This window comes from Leptomonas pyrrhocoris (genome assembly GCF_001293395.1).
Source record: "Leptomonas pyrrhocoris isolate H10 chromosome Unknown, whole genome shotgun sequence".
In the NCBI taxonomy this organism is placed as follows: domain Eukaryota; phylum Euglenozoa; class Kinetoplastea; order Trypanosomatida; family Trypanosomatidae; genus Leptomonas; species Leptomonas pyrrhocoris.
Genome location: NW_015438367.1, coordinates 401,992 through 427,727, shown reverse-complemented (window position 1 = coordinate 427,727; position 25,736 = coordinate 401,992). Strand labels below are relative to the sequence as shown.

The window sequence follows — 25,736 nt, the reverse complement described above, 5'->3', positions numbered from 1 at the left end:
ACGAGAAGCTCAATCGAGAACACAACACAGAGAGACTTCATCGCTTTAGGGAGTTCGCCACGATAAGCACCAGAAAAGAGAACTTCAAAACCACAACACAGAGGTACTCGACGGCGGCGACGGACAACACTCCAACACAGCGGTACACCACCGGAGAGGGCGAGAGCGCAACTGCACGACGGCAAAGCACGCGGTGACGCGTTGATGCAGGCGACTGTCCTGCTCTCTCCAACCCATCTCTCACCCGTCTCGCGAGCGAAAGAACAGGCGCTTCTCTTCCTCGAACCTGCGTGGGAGTGTGACGCTCGCACAGGGGGACGTCCTCAGCTCTTCTTCCGCTCCGGCACTGGACGTCACGGGGTGATGCGTGCGGTGGAACGCTGGCGCCGCGCGGGCGAACGATGGGAGAGGGCAAGAGCGAGCGCGGCAGACGTCGCTGACGAGAAGGGGCACCGGCTGCACGGAGGTCAAATAAACAACGAAACACATATATATGTATATATTTATGTATATGTGAAACAGAAGAGAAAATACGCAGGGAAATGAAGCATTAGGTGGGGAACAAAATAGTTAGCGGTCATTCAGAGTCGGATGAATCATCCGCGGACAGGGGAGAGGAGGAGGGAGACCCGACAGCGCGCTCGGACGCTCTCTCGCCTCCTCCCTCCGTCCCATCTCGCACGCTGGCGCACACACGCGCACTGCGACTCGCGCTCCGCTCAGTTCTTGGCGGCGTTGTCCTCCTCCTCCTTCGGCGGACGCGTCCACGACGTGATGCCGAGCAGCACCACCGCGATGATCTCCAGGCCCCACGACGCAACCATCAGCGCGAAGCCGGCGGTGTAGGGGTACTTGCCCTTGTAGCTGGTGCCGTCGCACATGCTCATGGTGTACACGCTGGCGACGCAGGCGAAGGAGATGAGCGTGCACGGGATGCAGGCGGCGGCCAGCGAGAAGGCGATGACGGGGGGCAGGTTGATCTGCGTGTTGAGCAGGATGCCGAAGACGAGGCCGATGAAGCCGAGGACGGACGCCATGACGGCGAAGGCGGCGGCGGCGTGCATGGTGCTGGTGCGGCGGTTGCAGCCGAAGGCGTCGTTGCCCGTCAGGTCGTACGGCACGTCGCCGCAGAACTTGCGGTAGCCCCACATGGTGTAGCAGCCGTGGCCGGACGGGGAGTGGGGGTCCTGGAACTGCGCGGTGGGCGTGGCGACGAAGGCGAAGGCCCACGCGACGAAGTGGATCAGCGTGAAGGCCATCACGCCGGTGTAGTAGGGCAGGCAGGCGGGCATCGTGTCGAGCGGCGGGGCGGCGATGCGGCGATGCGGTGGGGGTGGGTACTAGGGGAGATGCTTTAGTGCGTGGAGGTGTCCGGGCGGGCAGAGCGTGAGGGAGCGTGCTTGTGGGTGCGGTGGCGTTTACACTGCGGCGGGGTGGGGGCAGGGGGTAGACGGTGTGGGGAGAGAGCGGAGCGATGAGAGAGAGACGAGAGATGAGGGGGAGGGGAGCAGCAGGCGTCACGAAGGACAATCCGGCGAGGGCTGGGCAGCAGGCATCGGTGCCGGCACTGGGTGAAGGACGTTGCGCTCGCAGTGGAGGCGAGGATAGTCAACAAATAATCGGCGAAGGACACAGACGCGGTAGGTGAGGCAATGAGCTGTGCGTGTGAAGGCTACGTAGCCGAGATAAGTGGAAAAAAAGAAGCGCTTTGCTTTCCCCCGCTTGTGTAGCAGAGGTTGATGCTGCTGTATCGATGTCGGAGTACGGGGAAGATAGCGACAGTGACAAGCAAAAAAAGTTACCTTTTCTTTTTGAATACGCTCGACAACAAGAAAGGAAAAGAGAAGAAATACACAACGACTATCGCAAGCTGACTTTTGTTTTCAAGGCCTGCTAAAAGAAAACAATTCATTAAATGCACACACACACACACACACACATATATATATATATATATAGATATATATAGATGTGTATGCAGGTGCTTCTTTGCATTTTGTTTTTGTTGGTGTCCGCAAAGATCGTACGTAGACGCAGCGAGCATCACAAGCACGCTCATCAGATAACTGAGGAAAGCGCAGAGATGACCTAACAACAACAAAAAAGAAGCTGCACTCGCGCAATGCACAAACCACAACAGAACTATTCGCACGTCTCGTTGTCTCTGGCGTGCGTTAGTTCAGTCTGGGCGGAATGAAACGCACACCGCAGTTCTGCAGTGATACGGCTACACACCACCGCTGCCGCTCCGAGAAGGCATCGGCGACAAGGGTGCCCAAGCGCTCGCGGTTGCGGGTCACCACAATGACGTCTTCATCGTGGAAAAATTGAAGATGCACCACGTCCCCCTTCTGCAGCGGGGCACCCAAAGGGTAGCTGCTCGCCTCGGAGATGTAGCCGCCCTCGGTATCGTAACCAAAGCTACCAGGAGTATCGCCTAGCACAAAGGCGCCGCCGTCGTCGTCGTTTGACACGGCCGCGCTCACTGCGCTTCGCTTGTGGGCGGCGCTGCTGTGGCTCGTGTACGGAGCCGCTGTTGGTGCCCGCGTTGACGTCGGGGCGCGGGTGTCGGGTGCCTGTGCCCAAAACTCCAGCGGCTTTGACGATGCAGAGGGAGAGTAGGAAGTCTTCGCCGCCCCACTGTGATCCGGTGAGGCCTGCGTGGCTTCTCGCACGCTCGCCTGCAGCCACGCCGCGACTTCTGCCTCGGCTGCGGCCGCCGAGTTGGGATCGTCGACGTCGTCGCTCAGGGTGTGACCACCGCGGGCTGTGTAGCTCCATGAGACACCGCCACCGCCGGCGATTCCTCGACCAGTAGGACCGGCGTCCAACGCACCCCAAGCGTAGTCCTGCGAGGCGGTAGTGTTGTGAGTCGGGTTGGCGCGGTGGTCATTCCCGTAGAAGTCGTCGGAATCTTTACTGGCGGAAGTGGCGCTTTCGTCGTCGGCGTTCTGCGCATCCGAAAGGGAGTAGAACGCCATGCTGCTGACCACCTGCTGCAGCCCGCGACGGTATGCGTCCAGCTGGGACTCTTCAATCACGCCAATTCGTATGCCCACAGGCTGCGCAGGCTTGACCAGGTGTGAGGGATCACGTGGGTCGTTGCGCACTACCGGCAGCTCCTCCACTCGGAAAGCAAGATCAATACAGGTGGCTGCTTCGCTGTTGCCACCGCCGTCGCCGTCGCGGTTGTGCGTGATGAAGTCCACGAGAAGGGCGTCGTCGACCACAAAGCGGTCCATCAGCACCGTGCACCACGGACGACGCAGCGTGGCGGCGTAGTAGCAGAAGGTGCACGGGTCGTGCGGGTCACACAGCAGCACGCCGCGGCGAAGAATCGAGCCGTCCTCCCACAGGGGCAACGCCTTTTCTCCCTCCGCCGCGTCGTCGTGCGAGTCCTCCGCGACGGAGGACGCCACGGCGTGGGCTGCGTTCCGAGAGGCGCGGAGCAGCGCAGCAGCAACAGCGTCACCTGCGGTGAAGCGTAGGGGCTGGAGGTACCGCATGCACACCCGCCGCACCTTCGCCGTACTGCCCAGCGTCGCGAAACATGTGGAAGACGGGTTGCGCTCCAGCTCACCACCACCGCCACCGCCACCGTAGACGCGTTCAACGGAGGCGGCGATGGCAGAGGTTGACCCTCCGCCAAACGAGTACATTTGAAGGTTTTGCGCGTAGGACGGCACGGTGCGGGCACCGCTGCTGTTGCTGCTGTTGCTGTAGCCGTGGGAGGCGTACCCGCCGCCGTGTCGCCCCGCACCATCACCATACGCTGCGCTCTCGTGTTGCTCGCGCTGACATCGGCGTGTTCGCACCTCCACGGTGTAGAGGTGGGCCACGTTGAACGACGACGACAGCCCGGCGCGTTTCTGCACCGGTGTAGCGACAATTTGGTACTCGGTACCGCGAGCACGATCCAAATCTTCTTGGGCGACGCGTCTCCACATGATGGAGTTGCCGGTGCGACGCCGCCAGGAGGTGCACACGTGGCTGCTGGCGAAGAGCTCGCCGTAGTCGCAGAAGATGAAAATGGAGTCCAGGACGTTGTCTGGAGCGACGGAGAGGAAGCTGGCCATGGACGTCGGCGTTGCGTGTGTCGAGCGTTTTTCGATGAACTGCAAAGAGAGAACGATAACGAGAAGAAAATGAAGAAGCTATCAAAAAGGACGTGTGCGTTTCTTGAGCTTCACCGCGCGAGCACGACCAGAAGAGGTAAAAAAAGAAAAGGAGTTGGGCGCCGATATGGGGTTTCACCAGGACAGTGAGAAGCGAGTCGAGTCACGCGGAAATAAACAGTGTATGTATATATATTTGAACTATCTGAAGGCGAGAAAGCCTATGCGCCTTCCAGGTGCGTGTGGGTGGGTCGGGGGAAAAAGTATGGAAAAAAAATAAGAAAAAGAGAGAGCGGAGGGTTACAATGATGAACATATGGAGCAACAAAAACAGAAGAAGATGAAGAGGTAAAACACCGGACCCGTTCCCTCAAAGTCCCGCATTGCCAACCGCCAAAGAGCGGCAGTGAAACATGTGTGTTTGCTTCTTGCGATGCCCTTGTGCTGAAAGCGAACCACGTGCCTCCTCTTCGTGCAAACGTGAAGGCAATTCGGCTATTGCTAGCACCGCTCTCACTCCTTCATTCGACTTGTTTCGCCCACCGTCCTCCCTTGTCCTACGTCGTGGAGGAACAAAAGAACAGCGACAACAAAACAAGAGGCGGTGGCCCACACACATCACGAAGTACAGGGAAGGGGAGGAAGGCGATAAAAAGAAAGGGTGGCTGTGAGCACAGATAACAAGGTGAAAATAGTTTCCCTTTCGTGTGACGACGAACAACACCGACTGAAGGCATCCTCCGCGAACATGGAGTCAAGCGCAGCCGCTTCAATGACAACCGCTCTTCCTCCCCCCATCCCGTTTTTCCGCAAACGAACTGTACCCAATCACCACCAGCGTTGACCTGCACTGGGAACATCGTTGGTAGCCGCTGCCCCATCTCTCTCTTCTCTCTCTCTTCCACTCGCTTTCGTCCACGAACGTGCACTTAACCGCGCGAAAGAAGAAGACGCTTGATGGAGTTGAAGTCCACATCGTAGGGGATGTAGACTACCCCGCTCGGCATCGTGTCGAAGCGGTCCGACACCACCCACACCATGCGCTTCTTCGTCAGCATCTCGGCGGGCACCCCCACCTTCCCCGCATTCGAGCCCACAGTGACGCCACTGGTGAAAACGGAATTGAGGAAGGAGCCCAGTTGGATCTCGTTGTGCTTGATGGTGCGGACGAAGCGCTCCAGCGAGTGCACCAAGTTTCCCTCCGCCCGGTGCTTCCACTCCGTATCGATGCTGAAGTCCACCGGGATGTGCCGGCTGACCAGCTCCAGCGCTGTGATGGCGTTGTCGTGCTGCTGCTGGAAGGTCTCGACCCGCTTCAGGTTATCCTTCAACACGCGCAGCATCTGCCCCGTGTTCATGGTTGAATAGTTGAAGGTGAGGCGCCCATCCCCACCAAGATGGAAGCCGATTTCTTTCCTGCCTGCTTCCCCTGCCGCCATGGCGGAGCCGGGGAGAGCGCTGTAAAGGTGCTCCACAATGCGCAGCTCCCCCCGCTTCTTCAGCAGGTCCGATTTCAGGTTGTACTTTGCCACGGCGCGTCGAATCATCGTTTCTTCCTTCATCAGGCGGGCGATCAGGTCCTCCTGCCACTGCGTGCGACCCGCAATGGGTGCCTCCGTCGTCACACGGAAGAAGTGAAACATATCCGCCACGCGCAGCAGCTGCCGCTTGCGCTCCTGCAGCTTCGGCGCCGTGCCAACGCGCCACTCTTGATGCTTCCGCACGCAGTCCTTCCACACATCCTGCGGGAGGCTCAAGAGGAACTCCTCCCAGCTGGGCATGCGCTGCACCGAGAGCACAATGGACCCGTCAGGGGCCACAAAGTTGTCAAGGGAGCGCAGGCTCAGCACGATGCAGACGGAGGGGCGGAAGGCGCGGCCGCGGTGCACGGCGTACATCCGCTCAATTCGCTCAAACGCCGCCACAAAGCGCTCCACCGAGGCGTGTCCGCCGCCCATGCGGAGGTCAAACGGACGGAGGCCGCGCTCCGTCATGAAGTCCTGCACCTCCGGGTCGATCTCCCCATTCGGGCCGATGATTGTTTTGGCCGGCATATAGGGTGCGGTGCTGCCGCCGCCGCCTCCTCCTATGTGAGAGCTGTACTGCCCTGCCCCGGTTGGCTGCACCGCCTGCGTCTCCGGCAGCGTCACGAGGTAGCTCAAGCCGTCCTCCTCCACGACCAGCAGCACCCCGAAGCGGCGGAGGTTCTCGACTGCCTTGTCGCCGCGAATGTAAAGCGAACCGGACTGGACGAGGTGCTCGTTCTGCTGCGCATCGGCGTGACGCAGGACGGACTCGAGGTTCATCTCCACCCCCTCGCTGCCCAGTTCGAAGTCCTCGAAGATGCCCGCGTCCGTGAACAGCCCCGTCAGCTGCTGCTTCACAATTCGAGTCTCTGAAAAGGGAGTGATGGTGCACTCGACGGCCGTTAACGGCGCCCGCGGTGGAGCGCGAGCACTCTGGGCGGAGGAAAGGCCCTGACCCTTCTGTAACCAGAACAGAAAGGTCTGTGGGGAGTTGTCACGCGTGGCGGACGACGGCGAGGCGCCCAAGGTCCGGTTGACCCGCTCGTGCATGAGCGTCTCCAGCCGGATCATTTCCTCGCCGTTGTGCTGCGCCTTTTGGGCGTCGATGCCCCACAGCACGTCGGGGTGCGCGCCGGCTAACTTCAGCTTGCGGAACATCTGCACCAAGGACTTCGCCTTCCAGCGCGCAGCGGTCGCACGCATGTTTCCTTCCCTCTCGATACTCGCGCGCGCGTGTGTGCGTGTGTGTGTGTGTGAAAGTGATTTTGTTCTCCTGTGCGTTTCATAAAGGCCACCGAAAATAAAGAAGGAAGAGAAGAGAAGAAATACAACAAGAAGGCGGTCTGTGTGGAGGAGAAACGGCCGTAAGCGCCCATGGCGGGGACGCGACGGAGGAAGAAGCAACACGCGAGGGGTTCTTTTCCTTTTTAACGCCTCTGTGCATTTCGCTGCGTGATCGGCACACACACACAGAGGGAGGGAGCTTCGAAGGGTACCCTATCGTGCCGACGGCAGAGGAGGTTGAGCGCTTGAAATGTACAAAACACAACGGAAACAAAAACGATGCATCCCCAAGAGACACAAGACAGGAGAAAAGGTAGAGAGAGAGAGAGAGGTCAACGCTGCCCAACTGCGGCGCGCCGGCGACAGCAAACACAGGGCCCAGCGCAGTCGCGACACACACACGCAGGGTGACACCAACAACAAGAAGAAAACAAAAACCACAACGCACGCACAACGGCAGAAGCAGAAAACGGCAATGGAGACACCCCATTCAACAGCAACTTCTCTCTCCTCTTGTAAATACCTGCATCGTAGTTGCCTGCACTGCCTCGGTCGCGCAGTCGCTTCTCAGTTTTCTTGTTCTTCCTAAGCCTCCTACGGTTAAGGAAGAAGCACCAACAAGCGTCGCGGGGGTACCACTTGCGATCCTGCTGGCTTAACTTCTCCGCGTGTTCCAGTGTGCCGACTCGTCCTCAGCTGACAGCGTTTTTCACGGGACTACCGCTGCGATGCCGCTTCAGCGAAGTGCGGCTACCGTCGACAGGAAAGGCGAGATCAGGCGTGGCGGTCGGCTGCGCGCGAAGACTTGCTCGAGCAGAGGACGCTCCCGCCGCATTGATAAAGGACGAGGTGTCATCCTCGTTCTTGTCCCCCCCCTGCGTACTCGCCTGCATCTTCAGCCGGAGGGCAGCCGTCCCTGCCGAGCTGTTAAGGTCCTCCGCGTTGTGCATGCCGTTTCGGACGATGCTACTGCTGCTGCCGCCGCTGTTGTGACGACGCTGCGAGTGGTGCTTCGCAGGAAGCGCCGCCGCAACGCGCTGCACATCCTCCACAAAGCTCACGTTGGCCATAACCCGACCCATGTCCGCCTCCTTCGCCGTCCACCGCTCCTTCTTCGTGACGGGGTCGTAGCGGGGGAAGACGTCCACAAAACCAAAGGACTCGTATAGGTGCCGCGACGCCGCAGGGGAGGCAAACTCGATGCGTGTGTCGCCGTCCACGAGGTGCTTCTCAATCGCCATGTTTAAGAAGGCGCGAGTGCGCCCACGCAGCGCCCACTTCAGCAGCTCCATCGCCATCAGCAGCCGAGCGAGTCCTTTACGCTGATATTTGGTGTGCGTGGCGCTGAGGGTGATGTGCACAAAGTCGGAGACGTCCGTGATGGTCATGCAGTGCGCCATGAAGGTCGACACGTCTGCCGGGTTGAGGAAACCGCGCTGCAGGGCGCTCTTCATCTGGGTGATGGTGCTCTTCATGTTGCCGTACAAGTCCTTGCCGTTGGACAGCACAAAGGAGCAGATGATGCCATCCTCCTTGGACTGCAGGGCCGTGCCTTGCACGTAAGGGTGGCGGTGCTGCTGCACCTCCTTTAGGCAGTAGACGGGGTATTCGGCGGAGAAGGTGGCCTCGCGTATCGCCTCGGTGCAACACCCCATGCACTCGTCCATCTGCACATCTGTGAGCTGGTACGCAGGCAGGTGGACGACTCCGTAACCCAGCTCATCGGCGGTTTGCTCCAGTATCCGCAGCAGGTCTTCGAGGCCTTGAGCAGTGGCTGCCGGCGGGCGTTCGTCGGGCACATCACGCAGCTTCAGCGCCAGCTGCCGCGTTGCGGGGGGTTGACGGCTCGCAAGGGGAAAGGCGGAAGAGGCGGGGGAGGCGGTGGCCACGCCAGCGATGATCGGCGACGCGGTGGGTGTCTGCGGACTGCGACGGCTGCCGTTGTGAGGTGTTCCTGCGCTGCCCGTGAAGGTGTTGGAGAGCGGCGGCGGACCTGGACTGCTTGGACTGCACACGAAGGGAATCGTCTCGCCAAGCGGGGTCGTGACGGAGGTTGGAGGTGGCTGCTGCTGCTGCTGCTGTAAAGGCTCCGCAGGGAAGGCGTCGACGTAGCGGGCAGTCACGTCGGTGTCTCTCTCCACCTGCGGGGTTTTGCTGGGCGGGGCGCAGAAGGGACACATGTAGTTGCGCTGACGCTGATACACGCGCAGGTCCTCGACGTCGACGCCGACACAGGCGGGGTGGCACCAGTTGCGGCACCGCGAACACTCCATCAGCGTCTCGCTGGGAGAGACAAGAAACGCGTTGCAGACACACCGCAGTAGGCCGCCGACGATGACGCGCTGCGTGGACGAGGACGGGCCACCGCCAGCAACCGCGGTAGTGGTGGTTGAGGAGGACCACGAGGCAGCAGAGGCGGCAACGGGGGCAATGGCGGGGGAGTCCGAGCACGACCCAAGCGTCACGGACGTCGATGAGGACGCAGACAGGAGGTGATGGTGCCCCCTCAGCGACGGTGAGGGCGGGCTGTCTGATGTGGCGGCGGCCACCGCCGCTTTTGCCGCAGCGCCGACCCGCGTGCGCTCTTCTCCTGCGACGAGAGAAGATCGTCGGCGTTGGATGTCCGTAAGATCGTCCAGCGAGAGCGACGAGGCAACGCGCAGGAGAGATCGTGTAATCATTCGACCCTGCGGCACCACCACCACGACGGGCGGCGACGGCGTTAGAGACTGCTGTTGCTGCTGCTGCACGTCCGAAGACGTCGCCGTGGTGGTGGCCGAAACAAAAGTGGCGGCGTCTGACGGAAGTGCGCCTTCCGAGGCGGAGTGCGCGAGCGGCGCTGCCTGACCACGACCACCGCGGCCACCGCGGCCGCCGCGACCTCGACCACGCCCACCTCGCACGTTCCCACCCCGCCCACGTCCACGCCTGGATGAGGGAGAGAACAGGACCGCCTCAGCAGCGGTGCCTTTATCTGGGAGGCTGCTCGGTGAACGAAGGGGAGCGTCCCCAACTTCGTAGGCGCTTCTCTCTGTGGCCAAGGTGGCACGACCACCACCACCGCGTCCCCGACCACGACCACGACCTCGACCACGACCTCTACCACGACCACGAGGCATGCGATGAGGCTAAATACAAACCTAGAGGAGGCAGGCCAACAGGAACTACTACTACTTGAGAAATTCGTAGCGAGAACAGGACACAGAGAGACAAGAAAGCCAAATCGTACTTTCGTAAGTCTCTTTACTTTTGACAGGGGAGTACGGATGTGAAACGCACGCTGAAGCGCACTACTTCTTAGAGATGCCTCTTTTGAATTTCTTTCCTTCGTTCTTCCACTCGCAGCAGCGAGCAGGCGACGTTGCGTAACAGCGGAGCGATCAAGGACAAAACCCCCTCTGAAACACTCGACGTATCGCCCTTCTTGAAAGACGAATGTAAAGCAAATGTATTTTTGTTTTAAGAATGACGAGACAGCGAAGAGTGCGAGGGAAGAGGGGAAAGAGAAAAAAAGGAAATAACATGATTTATGAGAAACAACACAGGTAGAATGTCTCTTCACTCCCGAAGGTGCAGCTCGAGGGGCGAAGTGGCAGCTACAGGAAAGGCATCGACCCGCAAGGAAGAAGAACCAACCACTGTCGCTGCTGTCAAAGCACGAGAGGCCGTTTCCTGATGATGTATTCACCTCGGATGCTTCCTCTCGCCTGCCTTCCCAGGCAGGTTTCCAGAAAGATTTTTTCCCTTTTTTTTTGGCGGGCATTACTTATTAAGAAAAAGGAGGAGAGCGCGAGTGAGAAAAGAAAGAAGGGGCGAAGAGGGCAGAAAAACGACGTCGACAACAACAATACAAAAACACACACGCGCGAGGCGTCGGGACGCATGAAAGTGCGGGAGTAAGTAATGGGGATAGTGCACCACCAGTAACGCACTTATAGAGGGAGGAAGCGAGATGCTTTACTGAAACCACCGCCGTAGGTTCAGCGCACGTTCTCCTTCACGCCTCATTGCTGTAGATCCTGCCACAGCCACAAGTGCTGGGTTTCCTCGAAGAAAAAAATAAAAAGCGAAGGCTGCTGATCTTTTCGTTTTTTCCCTCTCCTCTTCGGTCTTTGCACGCACTCCACTCACATCTTTTTCGCGTCAGCTGATCTCATCGATTTTTTCTTCCTTTTCCCTTTTTTTCCAGGTTCGGGTCTGTAAGACTCCATACCGTTGCCTCATGCCCGTCTCTTTGACAAGCGCGCACCGATGCAGAAATAAAGGACGGTTCAAGGTGCTACCAGATGCCCGGCTGAGTGAGCTCAAAGAAAGAAAATGCTCTCCTCAACTCCTCCATCGAGGAAGGAGCACACACAAGCCCTGATCTTCCCCTCTTGCAGCTTCGCTCTGCTGCCGCACGCGCTACAGCGGACGTCCCCGCCCGGCCGAAAAGGCGGGCTTGCCGTCCTCCGGACCCAGGGGGCGGACAATGCCGAGCGTGTTCGCCTGATTGCGAATGTCCTTCCAATGACTGATCCCCTTGAAGTCCATTGGTCGCAGAGGGGCCGGGGTGGCGGGGACCCACACGGGTGTCGCCGACTGAGGCCGTAGCGCCGGTGACGGCTTCTCGCTCAGCGTGCCGTTGGCGCCCAGCACACGCCGCACGGTAGCGCGCTGATCGTTGATGTCGAAGTGCAGCCCGTACGACTGACACAACTGCTTCAGCACCTTCAACTCCTCCTTCGACACCTCGGTGCGGTCGAGGTGAAAGCCTTCGTACTCAGTGCTCACCCGCAGGTCGCGCACCAGCTCCTGCAGTGACCGCTTGTTCTCACTCGCCGCCTCGCTGGCGGCTGACGCGGCGCTGCTCTTCTTCTTAAACTCCACCTTGAGGGGGCGGGAGCCGAGCACGAACTGCTCCAGCCGCAATTTGCATTCCTCCGACACCTCACAGTTCGCGTACTTGACAAAGACGACCCCTTTGAAGACCCCACGCTCGCTGCGCAGCAGGCGCACGTAGGACGGGGGGTGCGGCAACTTCTGTATCTCCGCCAGGACAGTCTCCGTCTTCGCCTGGTTGGGCAGCCCCTTCAGCACCAACGTCGCGTTCAGCACACTGCGGCTGCGCGAAGCGGTCGAGACGGCCGCCGTCGGCCAGCGGCGCTGCACGAAGGCCATCGTCTTCTCCGCCTCCGCCTTCTCCGCGAAGAGCAACGAGACCTGGAAGTCGCCACCGTGGTGGGTCCCTCCAGCTGACGTTACGGCGGGGGGTGGGGAGGTGGGAGACGGCGCCCGGTCCGTCGTCGCACCGGCAGCCCCGTGCGCGGCCCCACTGCTGATGCGCGCCAGCGCCGGCTCAGGAAGGAGATCGGCCGGCGGGAGACTCATGGGCGGTAGTCCGTTCTCGCTGCCTATCGGGACCACGGCCGGGGTGCAGAACGGAGAAAGCACCATCCCTGGCTTCGCTGTCGCTGCACCCGATGGCGGAGGAGCACCTGCGCTGACGTTCGACGCGCTGCCCTCCGCCCCCGAGGAGGCGTTGGCACCTGCTTTGCGAGGAAAGACCACCTTGGGCAGCCCCACCTCAATCATCTTGAGGGGCGTCGCCTGGGCCTGCAGCTCAAACTCCAACGTCTGCACCGCCACCCCCGCGGGGAGGAGGATGTGCACAAAGAAGTCATCAACGTCGTCGGGGTGTGTCCCGGTCGCACCCCCCGCCACCGCCGCGGACTTCCGCTTCTTCTTCTTACCCCCCGTGGCCGGGGAGGGAAAGGGAGACGGGACGTCTGCCTTCGCCTTCGCCGCGTCCTCGGCGGCGGGCAGCACCGGTGCGGGCGACAGGGCCCCCGCCGCCGTGTTCGTCGTCGTGAAGACGCCTGGCATGGTGGAGGTACCGTTTTTGCTGCCCCGCAGCGCATCGAGGGAGTTGAGGTGAGGACTGGGAGAGATGACGAGGTGTGTGGCGGCACTCGGGGCTGGTGAGTCGCGCCACGACGCAATCGCGAACATCTCCTTGCTCTTCGGCAGAGCGATGTATTCGGGGTTGATCGGCATCTTGAGACCTTTTTCTTATTTTTAAATCTGCTCCGTACCGTTCTTTCTTTCTGAATTCAGAGAAGAGCCGAGACGGGCTACCCAGCACGGATGTGGTCTGACGCTGCGCAGTGGTAATGACCTCGGTGACGTTTCCCTCTTCTGCGGGGGACACGTTGAAGGCTTTTCTTTTCTTCGTTGCAAAAGACGACCACTGAAAACCGGTGGCGGGACTTCACACACACACACGCGCACACACGCAAACGGTGTTCTTCCTAAAAAGGCTGATTTCGAAAAGACGAGAAAACGACTTCTGCAAAAAACGACGAGGAAGTTTGCGTGCTCCGTCGAATTCCCACTCTTCACTTCCTTCGCGTCTCGCTGTTACGACTCCAATCGAAGTCGAGGAGCAGCGCGCGAACCACACGAAGAAATCACAGCCTTAGAAATCACCGAGTTTTCTTTTCTTTCTTTCTTTCCTTTGTCTTCCGTGTCCGTGTTCGATCTGTGTGACTCAGTGTGTCTAGCTGCCTCTTACACGAACTCACCAGCAAAGAGTCGCAAGGGAGAGAGGGGGAGCGCGACACTCGGTAGAAGAGGACTTGGGAAATGACAAACAAGAGAGAGAGAGAAAAGACACGGATATGTAGGGATTTGCACCTAAAGGAATGTGTGGAGGATGCGCACGGAGGTCCACGGAAAAAAACACAGAACAGCGAAAGAAAGAAAAACGAAGTACGAGGGCACTAACGAGTAGAAGGCTACTTCATCAGTTTTCCCAGCCAACAAGGAGAAGAAGTAAAAACGAAAAGAAAGCGAGCGAAGCAAGAAGAGACAAAACAAGGAGGTCTTTCAAGGCACATCCAGCGAGGAGGAGGTGGTGGGGGGAGTGGGGTTGCATTTGGGGCATCAGTGTAAAGGAAAGAAGAGATAAAGAAGAAGGAAGGATGTAGGGAGCGTGGAAAAACGTTTAACGAGCGCCCCCGTCGCCAACTGACTTTCATGAGGTTCACGTCTTTGCAAAGAGCGTGTTTCGGTGGAGAAGGAAAGCGCATCTCGAATAGCGACGCTGCGATCTTGTGCGTCTTCCCCCTTAAAAGGCGTCTTTGAGGCACGAGAAACCGTTTACCGCACCACCGTTCCAAAGTTTCAATCACACGCACACACAGACACCTAAAAGCAGCTCAAGACGCTGCTCACGAGACTGTGCTAAACTCGCATTCGACGTGGGCACCGTCGTCCGGTTTACTTGTTCTCTCTCTCGCAGGCAGTCGAAGCGGCACGTGAGAGACGACAATTTCGTCCTACCCGCACCGTTTTTTATTCTTATTATTGCGTTGTTGGCTTAAGTCGGTTAGAACCTGAACGGAGTTCAAAGCTAGTTAACAACGCACTTTTCGCCGCCCTCCTCTTTCACTGCACCACTGCTTTTGTTCTTCACGGCGACACACGCACGCAACACACATACTTCCACACACCCACACACACGTGCATGCATTTTAGCATATAAGTCATCGGCATTAAACCGAAGTAAAAAACAGACAATCGAATTACAAAAGTAAGCACTCACAACAGCGAATCAAAAACAATAAGGTTGAAGTCTTTTCCCTCCCCCTCTCAGTGCCGATCAGCCGCCTCCTTCCGCCTCTCCTCGCCACATTTTCCTACTAGTGCTGTTTTCGCTCCACTGTCCGTGACGCTTGGACGTGGCAAAGGACAAGGATGAGGGTGAGAAGAAGAGAGAGGGAGGCACCGTGGCATTAACGTATGCGGAGGAGACACGAGACAACAACAAAAACAGAGGAAAAGAACAGAACAAACGTCTTTTCTATGTGTTAAAAACAATAATAGCAAAAGAAAAAAAACATCACTACCTTCAGATGACAGCACCTTACAGAGAGTGAATTTCGAGGTTGATCTCCGTCGTCATGTGCTCGTCTAAGATGAATTGCTTGATGTTCTCGCTCCAGTTGCCCTGCAGCTGAATGACCGTCCCGGCGTCCGTGGTGTTGATCACCGTCCCGTTGCAACCCCAGCGGCGCTGAAATTCGCGGTTGATGCGGCGGAAGTTGAGGCGCTGATTGAGGCCCTGCACGGTCGTCACGAACTTCTTTCCCTTACGCTGCTGGACACGGATGTGCACCTTCTGCCCACCCAAGACGGCGCGCTCCGTCTCACGCTGCTGGTTCACGATGTTCTGCACTGCGTCCTCCATTGTGAGTAGATGAATCAGGAGATATATATAGATAGAGAAAGAAGGAAGCGTTTTTAACTGTTAAGTGAGTTTTTCGTAAAAGGGCGGGAAACAAGACAAGGTTGCTCTCTCTCTCTCAGCAACACAGATGAATGAGCAACGTCGGACGAATCAAAGACCCATAATCAAAGAAAACAGCGAAGAATAGAGAGGGAGAGGGAACGAAAGAAGGTACAAACTAGTAAGGAGCACATCAAGCGCCGTAGAGCAAACAGTGCCCTATATATATGTTGCGAGGGCCCGGTGCAGATGGTGTGCTTGGAGAGGATCACACAAAGACAGCGAGTTATCTACGCGCTTTTGCGATGCAGAAGCATGAACTCTCATCTACGTGGTTTTCATTGTGTTGTAGCGTACAGCAACAAGCCTGAAAAAAAGATGCTTTGCAAAGAAGAAAATGGAAACGCGGGAAATCAGTCCTCACGACAACGCACCACCGTCTCTTTGTGCTGCAACACTTCCCTCCCCGTCACTCTCACGGTTTCTGCGATTGCGTCAGAAAGACAGCGGGTAGACGCTCAGAGAAGGAGAGAATCGAAGGCACCTTGTACATCGCCAGCACCGACACACCGCTGCAGTACCGAATGCGCTGCGGTACACTATGGTAGAGAGCAATACGTGGGGAGACAAAGACTGGCATGGACGGCGAGGCACGACCAGCGACTCCGCCATTCAGGACGGTTTCTCCGAACCGCCCCGCATTTCGCCGCGGTCTGTGACGTGTTCTGCCCACGTTCAGTCCTCGGTGTGTGTTCAGCATCGCAGCGGCGTCCCCGGGGCCTTCGTCTCCACCGCCACCACCGCCCTGCTCTGCCAGGGCAGCCTGCGCGGCACGGTGAGCCGCAGCGCGGTCGTGCGCTTCCGCCAGTCGCCGCGCACACGAGATGGTCGGCGCAGGGCGATGACGAACCTGCTGGCGCAAGTCTGGTACTTCACTCTTTTCACCATCCCCGCCGCTCGTGCTGTCATCCTCGGAGGACGTGGATGTGGAAAGCGACGAGGAAGAGTCGTTGCTGCCGTCACGCTCCCGCTTGCGACGTCTCTGGCGCTCGGTCGCGTCCTTTTGACGCTCCTGCAGCTTCTTCTGAAGGGCGTGCGTGTGCGCGGCGGCCTTGGAGAAGTTCTGTGTCCGCTGCAGCCGCCTCTTGCGCTCGCGCTGCCGCTCTTGACGCTCAGCGCGGCGGACCGTGGCCTCCGTCTCCACCGCCTCGCCCTCCAGGACTCCGGCCACCTCCTCCGCGTCGAAGTCGCTGTCCACCTCGTCGATCGTCTCCTCGTCGCTGCCGAGGGTGAAGCTGGTGTCGGAGGAGCTGTTGTCCCATCTCTGCAGGTCCTTTTCGTCTTCCTCGTCGAGACCGTTTTGGAGAAGCTCTTGCAGGCGACTGCCGGCGTTTGCGCGGCGCGGGCGGTTTGCCACGTCATCGGCCCATTCCATATTTATGTAGAGCAGTCGTAATAGGATGCGTATCTCGTTTTCTGTTTTTGTGCTTTCCGACGCCAGCTCTACCTCCGAGTGGATCGCGGGGAGTGGGGAGGCCTTCACGTGGGTGAGATCGGCAAATACGTAAAAATAGTTAGGCGATAGGGAATAGCTAAGATATAGGGAAAGACAAAAACGGCTGTGAACGGAGATGCGCATCGAACAGCGCAGCGGATCGCAACGATCGGCGCACCTCGTTGGAGAGGTGACCGACAAGAGGAGAAAGCGAGCGAGCCAACAGCACCCGCTGCAGTTTCGGTCTAAGCGCAGCTTTTATGCATTTCAGAATCACTGATGGCACCTCGTCGTTTCACGCGGCGCCGATTCAGCCCCCCTCTTTTGTTCCAACCGACTCTTCCGCTGTTAAAGCGCCCGTCACGGCCCACGTGCAAAAGAGCCTCCTCTGTCCGTCACAGCGTTCCCATAGCGACTTAAAGGCCGGATAATAATAAAAGATAATAAAAGGAAAGAACAAGAAAGAAGAAGCGAACTAAGAAAACCCCCTCGCAACCACAACCTTAATGAATAAAGATGTTCGTGGTATAAGTGCACTATTCGCCATCCTACACCTCGCAAAAATGTATGCGCGAATGCGCCCGCCTTCCGCAGATGCCCACCAAGAAGTACGTCCCTCATTTGACGCCGTTACACGCGAGACACATCACGAAAACAACGAGAGAACGAAAGCGATCCGACTCATGTGTGAGTTACCAGCTCCGGAATAATAATAATAATACTAGAAAAGACCCCGTTCATCACACGCGTACCACCACCACTGCCACAGCAACATCAAAATAGCAATAGGGGAACCACCCAACCCGGCAACTGAAAAAGCCGCGAATAAGAACGCTTTCATACGAAGAATCCTTTAAAAGCAAAACATATGCCAACGAAGTCCTTCGGCTGTACCGCACAACAACGGACGCACACACACGCGCGCACACGTCACATCACAACTTGCGTCCCTTCCTACAAGGCACTACATTCTTTTGCCTCCTCCTTTTCCACCTCGCACCACTTCTCTCCGTGGAGGTCGCTCCTTTACCGGTCCATGCTGCCCATGATCTGCGCAATGCGGACGAAGATGTTGATGACGTTCAGGAACATCTGCAGCGCATCTTGCACGTGATCGCCGGCCCCGCAGCGTGCCCGCTCAATCATCGCCTGCGTATCCGCCGCCACCATAATCGAGAAAAGCGCGAGGCCGCCGTACAGGATAATCGAATGGGCGATGGCGGTCGGGTAGAAAATGTTGAGGACGGAGATGGCCACCATGCCGATCAGCGCGCCGAACAGCGGGCCCTGCCAGGCGACCATGGAGGCGCGGGGGGCGAGGTAGGCGGCCGCACTAAAGCCGCCGAAGACCGCCGCGGTTAGGAGGATGGAGGTGGTGAGGACGCCTTTCATGGAGGTCATGAGCACCAGCGGGGCGAGTCCCATGCCCTCCAACAAGGCAAAGGAAAAGAAGAGGCCGAGCTTTAACGAGGGGTTGGCCGGAGGCGCGAAGGACAGCCACAGCAGCGGCACAAACCCACCGAGCATGGGAAACCAATAGGGGATGGCGCGTCCGAGGGGAGTCGCCACCATCAGGAAGCTGCCCAGACCCGCCGTCAGACAGGCGGAGCCGAGCAGCGTGTAGACGCGGGCGAGGTGCTGGCGTACGTACGGGGTTAAGCTATCCGCCTGGCTACCGCCGCTGCCAGACCAGTTCATCGGACTGTTCATGTTCTGCACATCGTCGTTGCCGCGCACTCGCATCAGCTGCGGACGGGTGGCGGTGGTGTAGCTGCGCACGGCGTTCTGTACGGCAAAGGTCGACGCAGAGGCAGAGGCAGCTGCAGCTGCGGCCGTTGTAGAGAGGGGAAAGCGGGTGCCGTACGGCAACTTGCAGCGCCCGGTTGCGGCAAAAGAGAAGAGACCGGCGGAGGCAAACTTGCGCTGCTGCAGGCGCAGCGCAGAGGCGAGCGCGTTGGCGCCGACGCGAGTGTTCATGCGTTGGAGCATTTTTAGTTTTGCTCTTTTCCCTCTCTTCCACACCTCACTAAACCTGTGGAGGCAATGACAAGCGGGAGACTGGGCGAGTATCAAAAGCCGTCAGGTAAGGCACAAGGTATGTGTAGAGGTCTGTTTGAAGACAGGAAAAGAAGAAGAAGCGATGGTCTGGCGATTCGGCAGAAATAGAAAACTCTGTGAAGTAAATAGCTGACTTGTTTTTAAAAACAAAACAGCAACAGTAATAATAATAATAATAGTATAGTGGTGTATAGCGATGCGTGAGTACGCAGGGGAGCGGAAGAGACGGCTGCACACGGTTCGTACATCGCATACCCAAAAAGTAGACAAGAAAGAAGACAAAAGACGGTGAGACGTGTGGTGAGGGAGAGAGAGAGAGAGACGCAAAAGGTGAAGGAGGTGAGGAAAAGAAGCGCCGCACCGCTGAAAAGAATCAAAACAACACGGCGAGTGGGTCAGCTTCAAACGTTACTACAGTGTCCGAAAAAAAAAAAACTATCAAATAGCCTTCAAGGCCACTCTGCAAGTCGAGTGAGGCGCTGTAGGGGCTTTTTTGTTTTATAGAGAAGAGAGATCAGCATTTCACACGAGGGCTCTTCAATACACTTCGCGGTGCATAGATTTCACCTCAGCAGGACCCCCCCCCCGTACCTTGTGACTCTCCCATGTCTAAAGAAGAAGTGCCCTGATGTATTTATTCATGCATTTGGATTGAGACAACGCACTTATGTGAGCAGGCGGGGACGCCCCCGCTTAATCGACATTATGTACTAACAAGACAAAAAAGAGCAGAGGAAAATGACGACTACGAACGCCCTTTCCTACCGCCACCTTTACCGCCCTTCTTGTGCTTACCCCCGGCGGCAGCTTGCTTCTTTGAGGACTTCTTGCCTCCAAAGCCTGTCTTGCCTCCCTTCCCACCCTTGTCACCACCCTTACCACTTTTACCGCCACTGCCGGGAGCGACACCACGCTTCTTCTCCTTCGCACGCACCTTGGCGTCCTTACGCGCTCGCATCGTCTGCTTTTGAATGGATCGATCCTTCACGATGTTTTCCACGGAGTCCTCCAGTCCTTTTATGCGTTTTGCCCACCGCTTCGCCGACTGGCGCTTCTTGCTACGGCGCTTCGCGAGTGCCCTGGTGATGCGCTGCGCATCGTCCTTCACCTTCAGACCCGCTGCGCGCTGCATCGCGGCCGAGATGAGCTCACCGCTCCGCGCTTCGGCCCCCTCGTGTGTGTGCAGCATTTCAGCGTAGTTGGACGCCTTGCGCCGCGCCTGTCGGAGGAGGGAGGAGAGTTCCCGCACGCCCCCACCGCGCTTGCCGAGGCTTTTCATCTCTTGGAACTCAAAGTTGCCAAAGGAGATATCTAACGGGACGACGTGATTGATGGGCTGTGTGGCGCGCTCTTCTGCCGTGATGGCCTTCTTCGGTTTGGCGCCGGGCTTGCGCTCCCACGAGCGGGTGCGCGTGCGGACGGCGAAGGGGCGGGCACCGTTGTAGTCGTTGCGGCGACCGCCGCTGCTGTTGCTTCTGCCGCCTTGCCCGCCGTAGCCGTTTTGTGGTCCGTTCCGCATAATGGAAACAATAATAAAAGTTAGTTGTTCTATTTCCTTTCTTTGCCTGCTACGCCCAGGTGAGGACAGGTGACACCGATGCCCACACAAAGGGTGTGATAGGTGCACAGCTAATACCAACGAGTGTGTGTGTGTGTCCTACACTGAGCACACTGCTGTGATACGCAACTACAGCACCTCACCGTTGAAGAGTGATCATACGTGCAGGAGGAAGAGGCGTGACGGTGAAAGAGAGGACAAGAGCCATATCATTCATACTGATCCGTTGTGCTTGGTGCACGCGTACACTTGCGCGTTGACAAGACTTTACTGTTGCCCATATATAATTCCACCACTGTCAATGCGCCGTTTGCTTTTGCTTCCTGCGTGGCCGCTAGGAGGCTAGTGTATTTGATGGAGGTATAGAGCTTTGTTCCCGAAAAGGGAAGTGCTTCCCATGAGGAAGCCGTTCAGCCTTCTTTTGTTTTGACTTCAAGAAAAAAATATATATCAAAGCAAGTTCTCCAATGCAAGCGCCAGCGTCGCGGCTTGCTCTTTTCGCTGCGTCTCGCCCAGACGATGGCCGTACCTCTTCATCTTCTCCATCCACGCCATCAATTCTTCCTCCGTCACCGAATGAGGAAGGGGCGGGGGAGGCGGCCGTGGAATGTTTCGAGTTCCTGTTCCATCGCTGGTCGACGACAGAGTCGCCGCATCGTGTGTGCTTGCTGTGTGAATTGCGCCCGGAGAAGCTGCTTCAGCCGGCGTTGCTGCGTGCCTCGATGACGTCAAAGCGCCGTGCGTCGTGCTCTGCGCAGGGGCGGTGGTCTTGACGACCGATTGAAGGGCAACGCTTCTCAACGTCTCCGGATCAACGAGGAAGCCCGGAGGAAGCGTGCATCCAACAGCTGGGGCGATCCACATTGTGTCTCGCGTGGCCGCACGTGCAGGGGGAACAGAAGATGATGAAGAATAAGAGGAGCTGCCAACTCCTCTCGATGGTGCCGCTGCGCTCGTTGGTAGAGGGACGCATACGTTCTCCGCATTCACACCTTCCGCTCCACCGGACAGCTTTCCACCCGCGACGGCGGCTGCTTTCATGTCCGAAATATCACTTTTTGGAGGGGCTGGTGCACGATGCGGCCACAGCTGCTGATCAAAGGCCTCTCGAATACGCAGCAGCCCGTCCACGGACGTGTCGTCCCACGCATCCGTCGTCGTCGCCACGTTGCTGCACGTCTCAGCAGCAAGGATGACTTCAATTGGCATAAAGAAGTCTTCTTCCTGTTCCTCGTTCTCTCCGTTTTCGCTGTCGCTGGTGTGTGCTGCCTTGACGATGGCGCGGAGGTATTCGTCCACCAATGCGGTCCCCCGTGCGTTGGAGACGGCCACGTCAGGCACGTAAATCGCCACCAGCGGCGTGTCGGCCGATTCGTCCGCACACCTCGCTGCGTCACTCGTCCGCTGCGTCGACCACCACTCCATCGCTTTCTGCACCATGACAGGAAGCACATGGTGCAGCTCTGCCGACGTCGCAGCGGATGCACGCGGCGCGCTGGAGGCGTTGGACGCTGCCTTGTGTAACGCGTGCAGGCTTGCCAAAACGACGTAGCCGTCGTAGGACGTCTGCCAATCTGGCCGCAGAGAAGGTCGGGGTGCGATGTGCGAAAGGCACGCGTCTGCCGTCGAGACAGCGCGGAAGTGCGCCCAAAGACCTCCGACTAAATGCAGTTGCACTTGGGTTGTAAAGTACGCGTTGGTGAGCGTGATGGCGCACGACGGTACGTGCGTGTTGGCCGATGAAGGCGGTGCAGCTTCCAACGCGGTTGCAATGGAGGGTGCGGCGGCCACGAGGTAGTGCCTGTCGGACGACAGCGGCGCTATCGGCTCGGTACCGGGCCCGTGCGTCGACCGCAGCGCGTGTACTACGTCGCACATCCACGCTTCTTCTTGAAAAGCGTCCAGGCCGTAGGCAAGCAGCAAGCAGGAATTCGATGAGGAGTCTCTTTGCTGCGTACCCCCTGCAGCAGGGCTTTTCCTCGTGTTGTTGGGCCGTTCGGAGGAGAGGGGATAGCTGCGATCCCACTGAACACAATGCAGAATTTCTGCCAGTCGATCCACGGCGCGCGTGGCGCACACGTCGTCTTCGTCGAGGAGGACTGGGGTGGGCGGTGCGCCTTCAACGATGTCCGCTGCATTGTGCAGCGCGTTGAGGTCGACCACCTCGACGGTGCGTTCTGCACACACGTTCAGCTCGTACGCGTTCAACGAAAGAGGTGCCTGCCTCTGCCCCCTCGGCGCGTAGAAGGCGGCGTGCACGGGGGTGACGACAACGATCTCACTCGCTCCACGGCGCCTCAACGCATCGAGAATCGACTCGAGAGATGGGTAGGCGCTCCGTCCATCCAGCAGCAGCGCATCTCCACTCGTGTCCGCCTGTTGGGCCGCATGGACGGAGGACAGTGAGGGGCTGGGTGGCCACAGCACCATGGCGGGGGCATCAGCGCACAACCGCTGAGGAGAGTCGTCGACGGTGAAGTGCTGCTCCCAGTAACGCTCCAGCATGTCCTGCATCGAGACACTGAAGAAAGCAGTCTGCAGCAGCTGCGGCTGCACCACCGCGGCGTAATACTTGTTCACCAGCACGAGTGCAGCGTGCGATGCACCATCGCTTGTGCCAGGAGGGCCGCAAGCCGGACTGTTCGTGGTCGCCGTGGATGTCGAAGAGGCGCTGTGTTTTGCGGAGGTGAAATTTGTATCACCGCCACCGCCATCGCCGCCTGCATGCGTCCTGACAAACCTCGTAAAGAAGCGCTGCTGCCGCCGCGTCCGCGCTCGGTCTGGCGCTGCGGCCTCTTCGAAAAGACTCTCCATCGCGTGTGCACTGTTGCCTACAACAACAAACGCATTCCTGCAAGCCGAATCCGGTTTCTGTGGTGCCGTCTGATGGGTGTCCATCGAGCTCCCTTCTGTTTCGCCGCGGTTGCGACGCACACCAGCGGGCCACAGGGTGTTGCAGAGAAGCTGGTAAAGGCGGTTGGAGCCGTGCAAAGGGGTCTCGAGCAGACCACGGCGTCCCGCCACCGGCGTCACGACCTCCATCAGCGCCGCCGCGTCCGCGTGGGGAGCTGCAACGGAGGAGTGGAAAACGCATTCATACCCGTTCTCCACCGCAAAGTACCGCCAACGTTCTCTCTGTGCCGCGGACGGGCTGCGCACATCAACGCCTGCGCTTCTCTTCTCACCGCCCTTTCGACCCCCTTTGAGGCCCTCGGGAAGCGACGATGGAGCGGCTGCGGCGGTCTCGCATGTCATCGCTGTTAGTCCGACCTCCTCCACACCGTCGAAGTCCTCCAGAAACACCATCACGACACGGAAGAGGCACCCGTCATGGCGCGACAACACATGCCACGGCACCTCTGCAGGGTCTTGCCGCACCTCCACCAACAACACCCCTCCGTAGCTGCGCTGCACACCCTCGGAAGAGGTGGGGTGCATCGCCTGTGCGAGCGCGGCGGTGATATCGTGCTGGATCGATGTGGGAAGGGAGCACAATTTCAACGCCGGTGCCGCATAGCCGGTGATGAGGCTCAGTGTGGTGCTGAAGTACTTGTTTTGAATGGACACCGCAGACGGAAAGGAGCAGAAATGGTAGAGAGGCGAGGTCGATGCTGCTTCAACGCCTCTACCCACTAAAGATGCGTCACTGTGATCACCACCATCATCATCGCTGTTGAAGGAGATGTAGGATGAGCGATCACAGGCGTTGGCGGTGGCAGTACGACGAACTGGAGAAGGGAGGCTCCGCCGCGACGCCGCGGCCCACGCGTCATGGAGAGCCACCGTTGAACTCCACTGCGCCAGCTCGCCTGCGCACCACCACGACAGGGGCAATGTACCGTGGGAAGGGTGCGGTGCGTCCCCACTGGAGTGCAGGGAGGGCGACGTGGAATAACTCACGTCGAGGAGGTACACACTGGCCATTGTCATTGCTGATGGTCGCTACATGAACGCAGGGAGGAGGAAGGCGAGAGAACCCACACTGTCGTGTCGGTGCAAAAGGATGTAGTTAAACCTGCGCGTGATATCTCCTGCAAGTTTGAATGCCAGGAAAAAGAAAGGAGTAATTCCGATTTACAGGAGAAGAGAAAGAAGAGGTGATTGTTTTGTTTGCCGCAGAGCGATAACGCTGGCGAGAGAGATTGTCTCTCGGGGTGGGCGTGTCGGTCGAAGAGGTCTCACATCGAAACTGCATCTGAGGCACGGAAATAAGGTTGCAGTGCTGGAAGAAAAAGCACGCGAGCAGACGGCAAGGCGACAGCGACGGTTTACCTGTCCTTCCAGAAAAATTGGCCGTACTCGTTTGTTCTGTCTTTGTGGTTTCACAGGTGTAAAGGTGACTCACTGGTGAGAAAGGATTACATACAGGGTGCAGCATCCGTCGCCCTCTTCAGGGGGTGACCCACGCATATACCACGACGCCGACAAGGTAGTGGGAGCTCCGGATGAGATGCATGAATAGGCATACATAAAGGGTTCATGTCTAAACGGTGAGATAAATTCAAAGGAGAAAGAAAGAATGAAAATCAGAAGCCCCAGTCGGAGTGGAAGAGAGGCGATTTCTGCTTTGTTTTCTTTTTTTGATGTTTCACGACACGGTGTTGATCAGGTATCGATGAAAGCGCATGTGCTTATCCGTCCCTAGCTCATCTCGTACCACAAAACCGTTTTGCTTCACGGTGAGCCGCAGACACGGCACCAGCGCTGCTTCCGGCACAATCGCGTGCGCATTTGAAGCCGACGAGAGGGAGGGCAGCGACTCTTGTGATGGTCGACGCCACGTGACGCTGGGAGAAAGGGCTGAGCGAGAAGGTGGGGGAGCGCTGCCGGTACGTACGGCGTCCTTCTTACTGGGTCCGTTAGCCGAGGTGAAGGAGATGCGGGACGCAGTTTTGTTTTGCGAGGTGGGTGCACGGGCAGAGGCCGCAAACCTCGCTGAGGACGGATGAGTCGGAGGTGCACTTTGCGGCGGTCGAGAACGGTCGTGAGCGGCGAGGGAGACCTCTCGCCGCAGCTGGCGATCGAACTCGTTGTTGCCTCGGTAGTAGGGCGCCTCGCCGTAGTGTGTGCCCAACGTCGGTGGTAGCTGATGCGTGACCTCATTTACGGAGGAGTACAGGTAGGGGCTGTATTCGCCCCCGCTACGTCCGTGCGAGGACAGGTCAGCAGAGCACAAGCGCCGTGGGCGCCGGTCACTCGAACCGCTAATGTTCGGTGGGGCCCCGGGGCCGTGCATGTATTGATGGGCGATAAGCAGCTGCATCGACGTTGGTGAGTCTGCAGAGGCCATTGCTTTCTAATACGCCTCGCAAATAGCAGCAACAGCAAAAAACGAAGAGAAAAAAGTACGTTGACGCTCCTAATTATTTTATTACTATCAGCGAATACAGGCGCTGGAAAATGATGATGCCTTCGAGTAGAACCACGTGGA

The 25,736-nt window shown here is 58.2% G+C and overlaps 11 protein-coding genes across 19 annotated transcripts; all 11 read right to left on the bottom strand.

Moving 5' to 3' along the window:
• Positions 1 to 719: 719 nt before the first annotated feature.
• Positions 720 to 1,425, bottom strand: ABB37_05676 (amastin-like surface protein-like protein; the record flags this gene model as incomplete). The annotated part of the gene is made up of 1 exon (XM_015803795.1): positions 720 to 1,425. Exon 1 carries the CDS (start codon positions 1,290 to 1,292, stop codon positions 720 to 722), a length of 573 nt encoding a protein of 190 aa, XP_015657620.1. The 5' UTR covers positions 1,293 to 1,425.
• Positions 1,426 to 2,174: 749 nt separating this feature from the next.
• On the bottom strand, positions 2,175 to 4,346 carry ABB37_05675 (hypothetical protein; the record flags this gene model as incomplete). 2 transcript variants are annotated; one of them, XM_015803793.1, is made up of 1 exon in its annotated part: positions 2,175 to 4,346. In XM_015803793.1, exon 1 carries the CDS (start codon positions 4,074 to 4,076, stop codon positions 2,175 to 2,177), a length of 1,902 nt encoding a protein of 633 aa, XP_015657618.1. In that variant the 5' UTR covers positions 4,077 to 4,346. The 2 variants fall into 2 exon arrangements, with proteins under 2 accessions (XP_015657618.1, XP_015657619.1); XM_015803794.1 differs by having other exon boundaries at positions 2,175 to 4,338.
• A 698-nt stretch (positions 4,347 to 5,044) lies between these two features.
• Positions 5,045 to 6,844, bottom strand: ABB37_05674 (putative mitochondrial hypothetical protein; the record flags this gene model as incomplete). The annotated part of the gene is made up of 1 exon (XM_015803792.1): positions 5,045 to 6,844. One exon carries the CDS (start codon positions 6,842 to 6,844, stop codon positions 5,045 to 5,047), a length of 1,800 nt encoding a protein of 599 aa, XP_015657617.1.
• A 773-nt stretch (positions 6,845 to 7,617) lies between these two features.
• Positions 7,618 to 10,044, bottom strand: ABB37_05673 (hypothetical protein; the record flags this gene model as incomplete). Its single annotated transcript, XM_015803791.1, has 1 exon — positions 7,618 to 10,044. The coding sequence occupies one exon, from the start codon at positions 10,042 to 10,044 to the stop codon at positions 7,618 to 7,620; it is 2,427 nt and encodes an 808-aa protein (XP_015657616.1).
• Positions 10,045 to 11,329: 1,285 nt separating this feature from the next.
• ABB37_05672 (hypothetical protein) lies at positions 11,330 to 13,791 on the bottom strand (the record flags this gene model as incomplete). Its single annotated transcript, XM_015803790.1, has 1 exon — positions 11,330 to 13,791. Exon 1 carries the CDS (start codon positions 12,959 to 12,961, stop codon positions 11,330 to 11,332), a length of 1,632 nt encoding a protein of 543 aa, XP_015657615.1. The 5' UTR covers positions 12,962 to 13,791.
• A 1,040-nt stretch (positions 13,792 to 14,831) lies between these two features.
• Positions 14,832 to 15,269, bottom strand: ABB37_05671 (putative translation factor sui1; the record flags this gene model as incomplete). Of its 6 annotated transcripts, none has more annotated exons than XM_015803784.1 (1): positions 14,832 to 15,269. In XM_015803784.1, the coding sequence occupies exon 1, from the start codon at positions 15,153 to 15,155 to the stop codon at positions 14,832 to 14,834; it is 324 nt and encodes a 107-aa protein (XP_015657609.1). In that variant the 5' UTR covers positions 15,156 to 15,269. The 6 variants fall into 6 exon arrangements, with proteins under 6 accessions (XP_015657609.1, XP_015657610.1, XP_015657611.1 ...); XM_015803785.1 differs by having other exon boundaries at positions 14,832 to 15,267; XM_015803786.1 differs by having other exon boundaries at positions 14,832 to 15,265.
• A 400-nt stretch (positions 15,270 to 15,669) lies between these two features.
• ABB37_05670 (hypothetical protein) lies at positions 15,670 to 16,788 on the bottom strand (the record flags this gene model as incomplete). 2 transcript variants are annotated; one of them, XM_015803782.1, is made up of 1 exon in its annotated part: positions 15,670 to 16,788. In XM_015803782.1, exon 1 carries the CDS (start codon positions 16,627 to 16,629, stop codon positions 15,670 to 15,672), a length of 960 nt encoding a protein of 319 aa, XP_015657607.1. In that variant the 5' UTR covers positions 16,630 to 16,788. The 2 variants fall into 2 exon arrangements, with proteins under 2 accessions (XP_015657607.1, XP_015657608.1); XM_015803783.1 differs by having other exon boundaries at positions 15,670 to 16,733.
• Positions 16,789 to 17,715: 927 nt separating this feature from the next.
• Positions 17,716 to 18,978, bottom strand: ABB37_05669 (putative mitochondrial hypothetical protein; the record flags this gene model as incomplete). Of its 2 annotated transcripts, none has more annotated exons than XM_015803780.1 (1): positions 17,716 to 18,978. In XM_015803780.1, the coding sequence occupies exon 1, from the start codon at positions 18,676 to 18,678 to the stop codon at positions 17,716 to 17,718; it is 963 nt and encodes a 320-aa protein (XP_015657605.1). In that variant the 5' UTR covers positions 18,679 to 18,978. The 2 variants fall into 2 exon arrangements, with proteins under 2 accessions (XP_015657605.1, XP_015657606.1); XM_015803781.1 differs by having other exon boundaries at positions 17,716 to 18,800.
• Positions 18,979 to 19,492: 514 nt separating this feature from the next.
• ABB37_05668 (hypothetical protein) lies at positions 19,493 to 20,436 on the bottom strand (the record flags this gene model as incomplete). The annotated part of the gene is made up of 1 exon (XM_015803779.1): positions 19,493 to 20,436. The coding sequence occupies exon 1, from the start codon at positions 20,264 to 20,266 to the stop codon at positions 19,493 to 19,495; it is 774 nt and encodes a 257-aa protein (XP_015657604.1). The 5' UTR covers positions 20,267 to 20,436.
• A 319-nt stretch (positions 20,437 to 20,755) lies between these two features.
• ABB37_05667 (hypothetical protein) lies at positions 20,756 to 24,338 on the bottom strand (the record flags this gene model as incomplete). Its single annotated transcript, XM_015803778.1, has 1 exon — positions 20,756 to 24,338. Exon 1 carries the CDS (start codon positions 23,741 to 23,743, stop codon positions 20,756 to 20,758), a length of 2,988 nt encoding a protein of 995 aa, XP_015657603.1. The 5' UTR covers positions 23,744 to 24,338.
• A 555-nt stretch (positions 24,339 to 24,893) lies between these two features.
• On the bottom strand, positions 24,894 to 25,717 carry ABB37_05666 (hypothetical protein; the record flags this gene model as incomplete). Its single annotated transcript, XM_015803777.1, has 1 exon — positions 24,894 to 25,717. Exon 1 carries the CDS (start codon positions 25,593 to 25,595, stop codon positions 24,894 to 24,896), a length of 702 nt encoding a protein of 233 aa, XP_015657602.1. The 5' UTR covers positions 25,596 to 25,717.
• Positions 25,718 to 25,736: the final 19 nt, after the last annotated feature.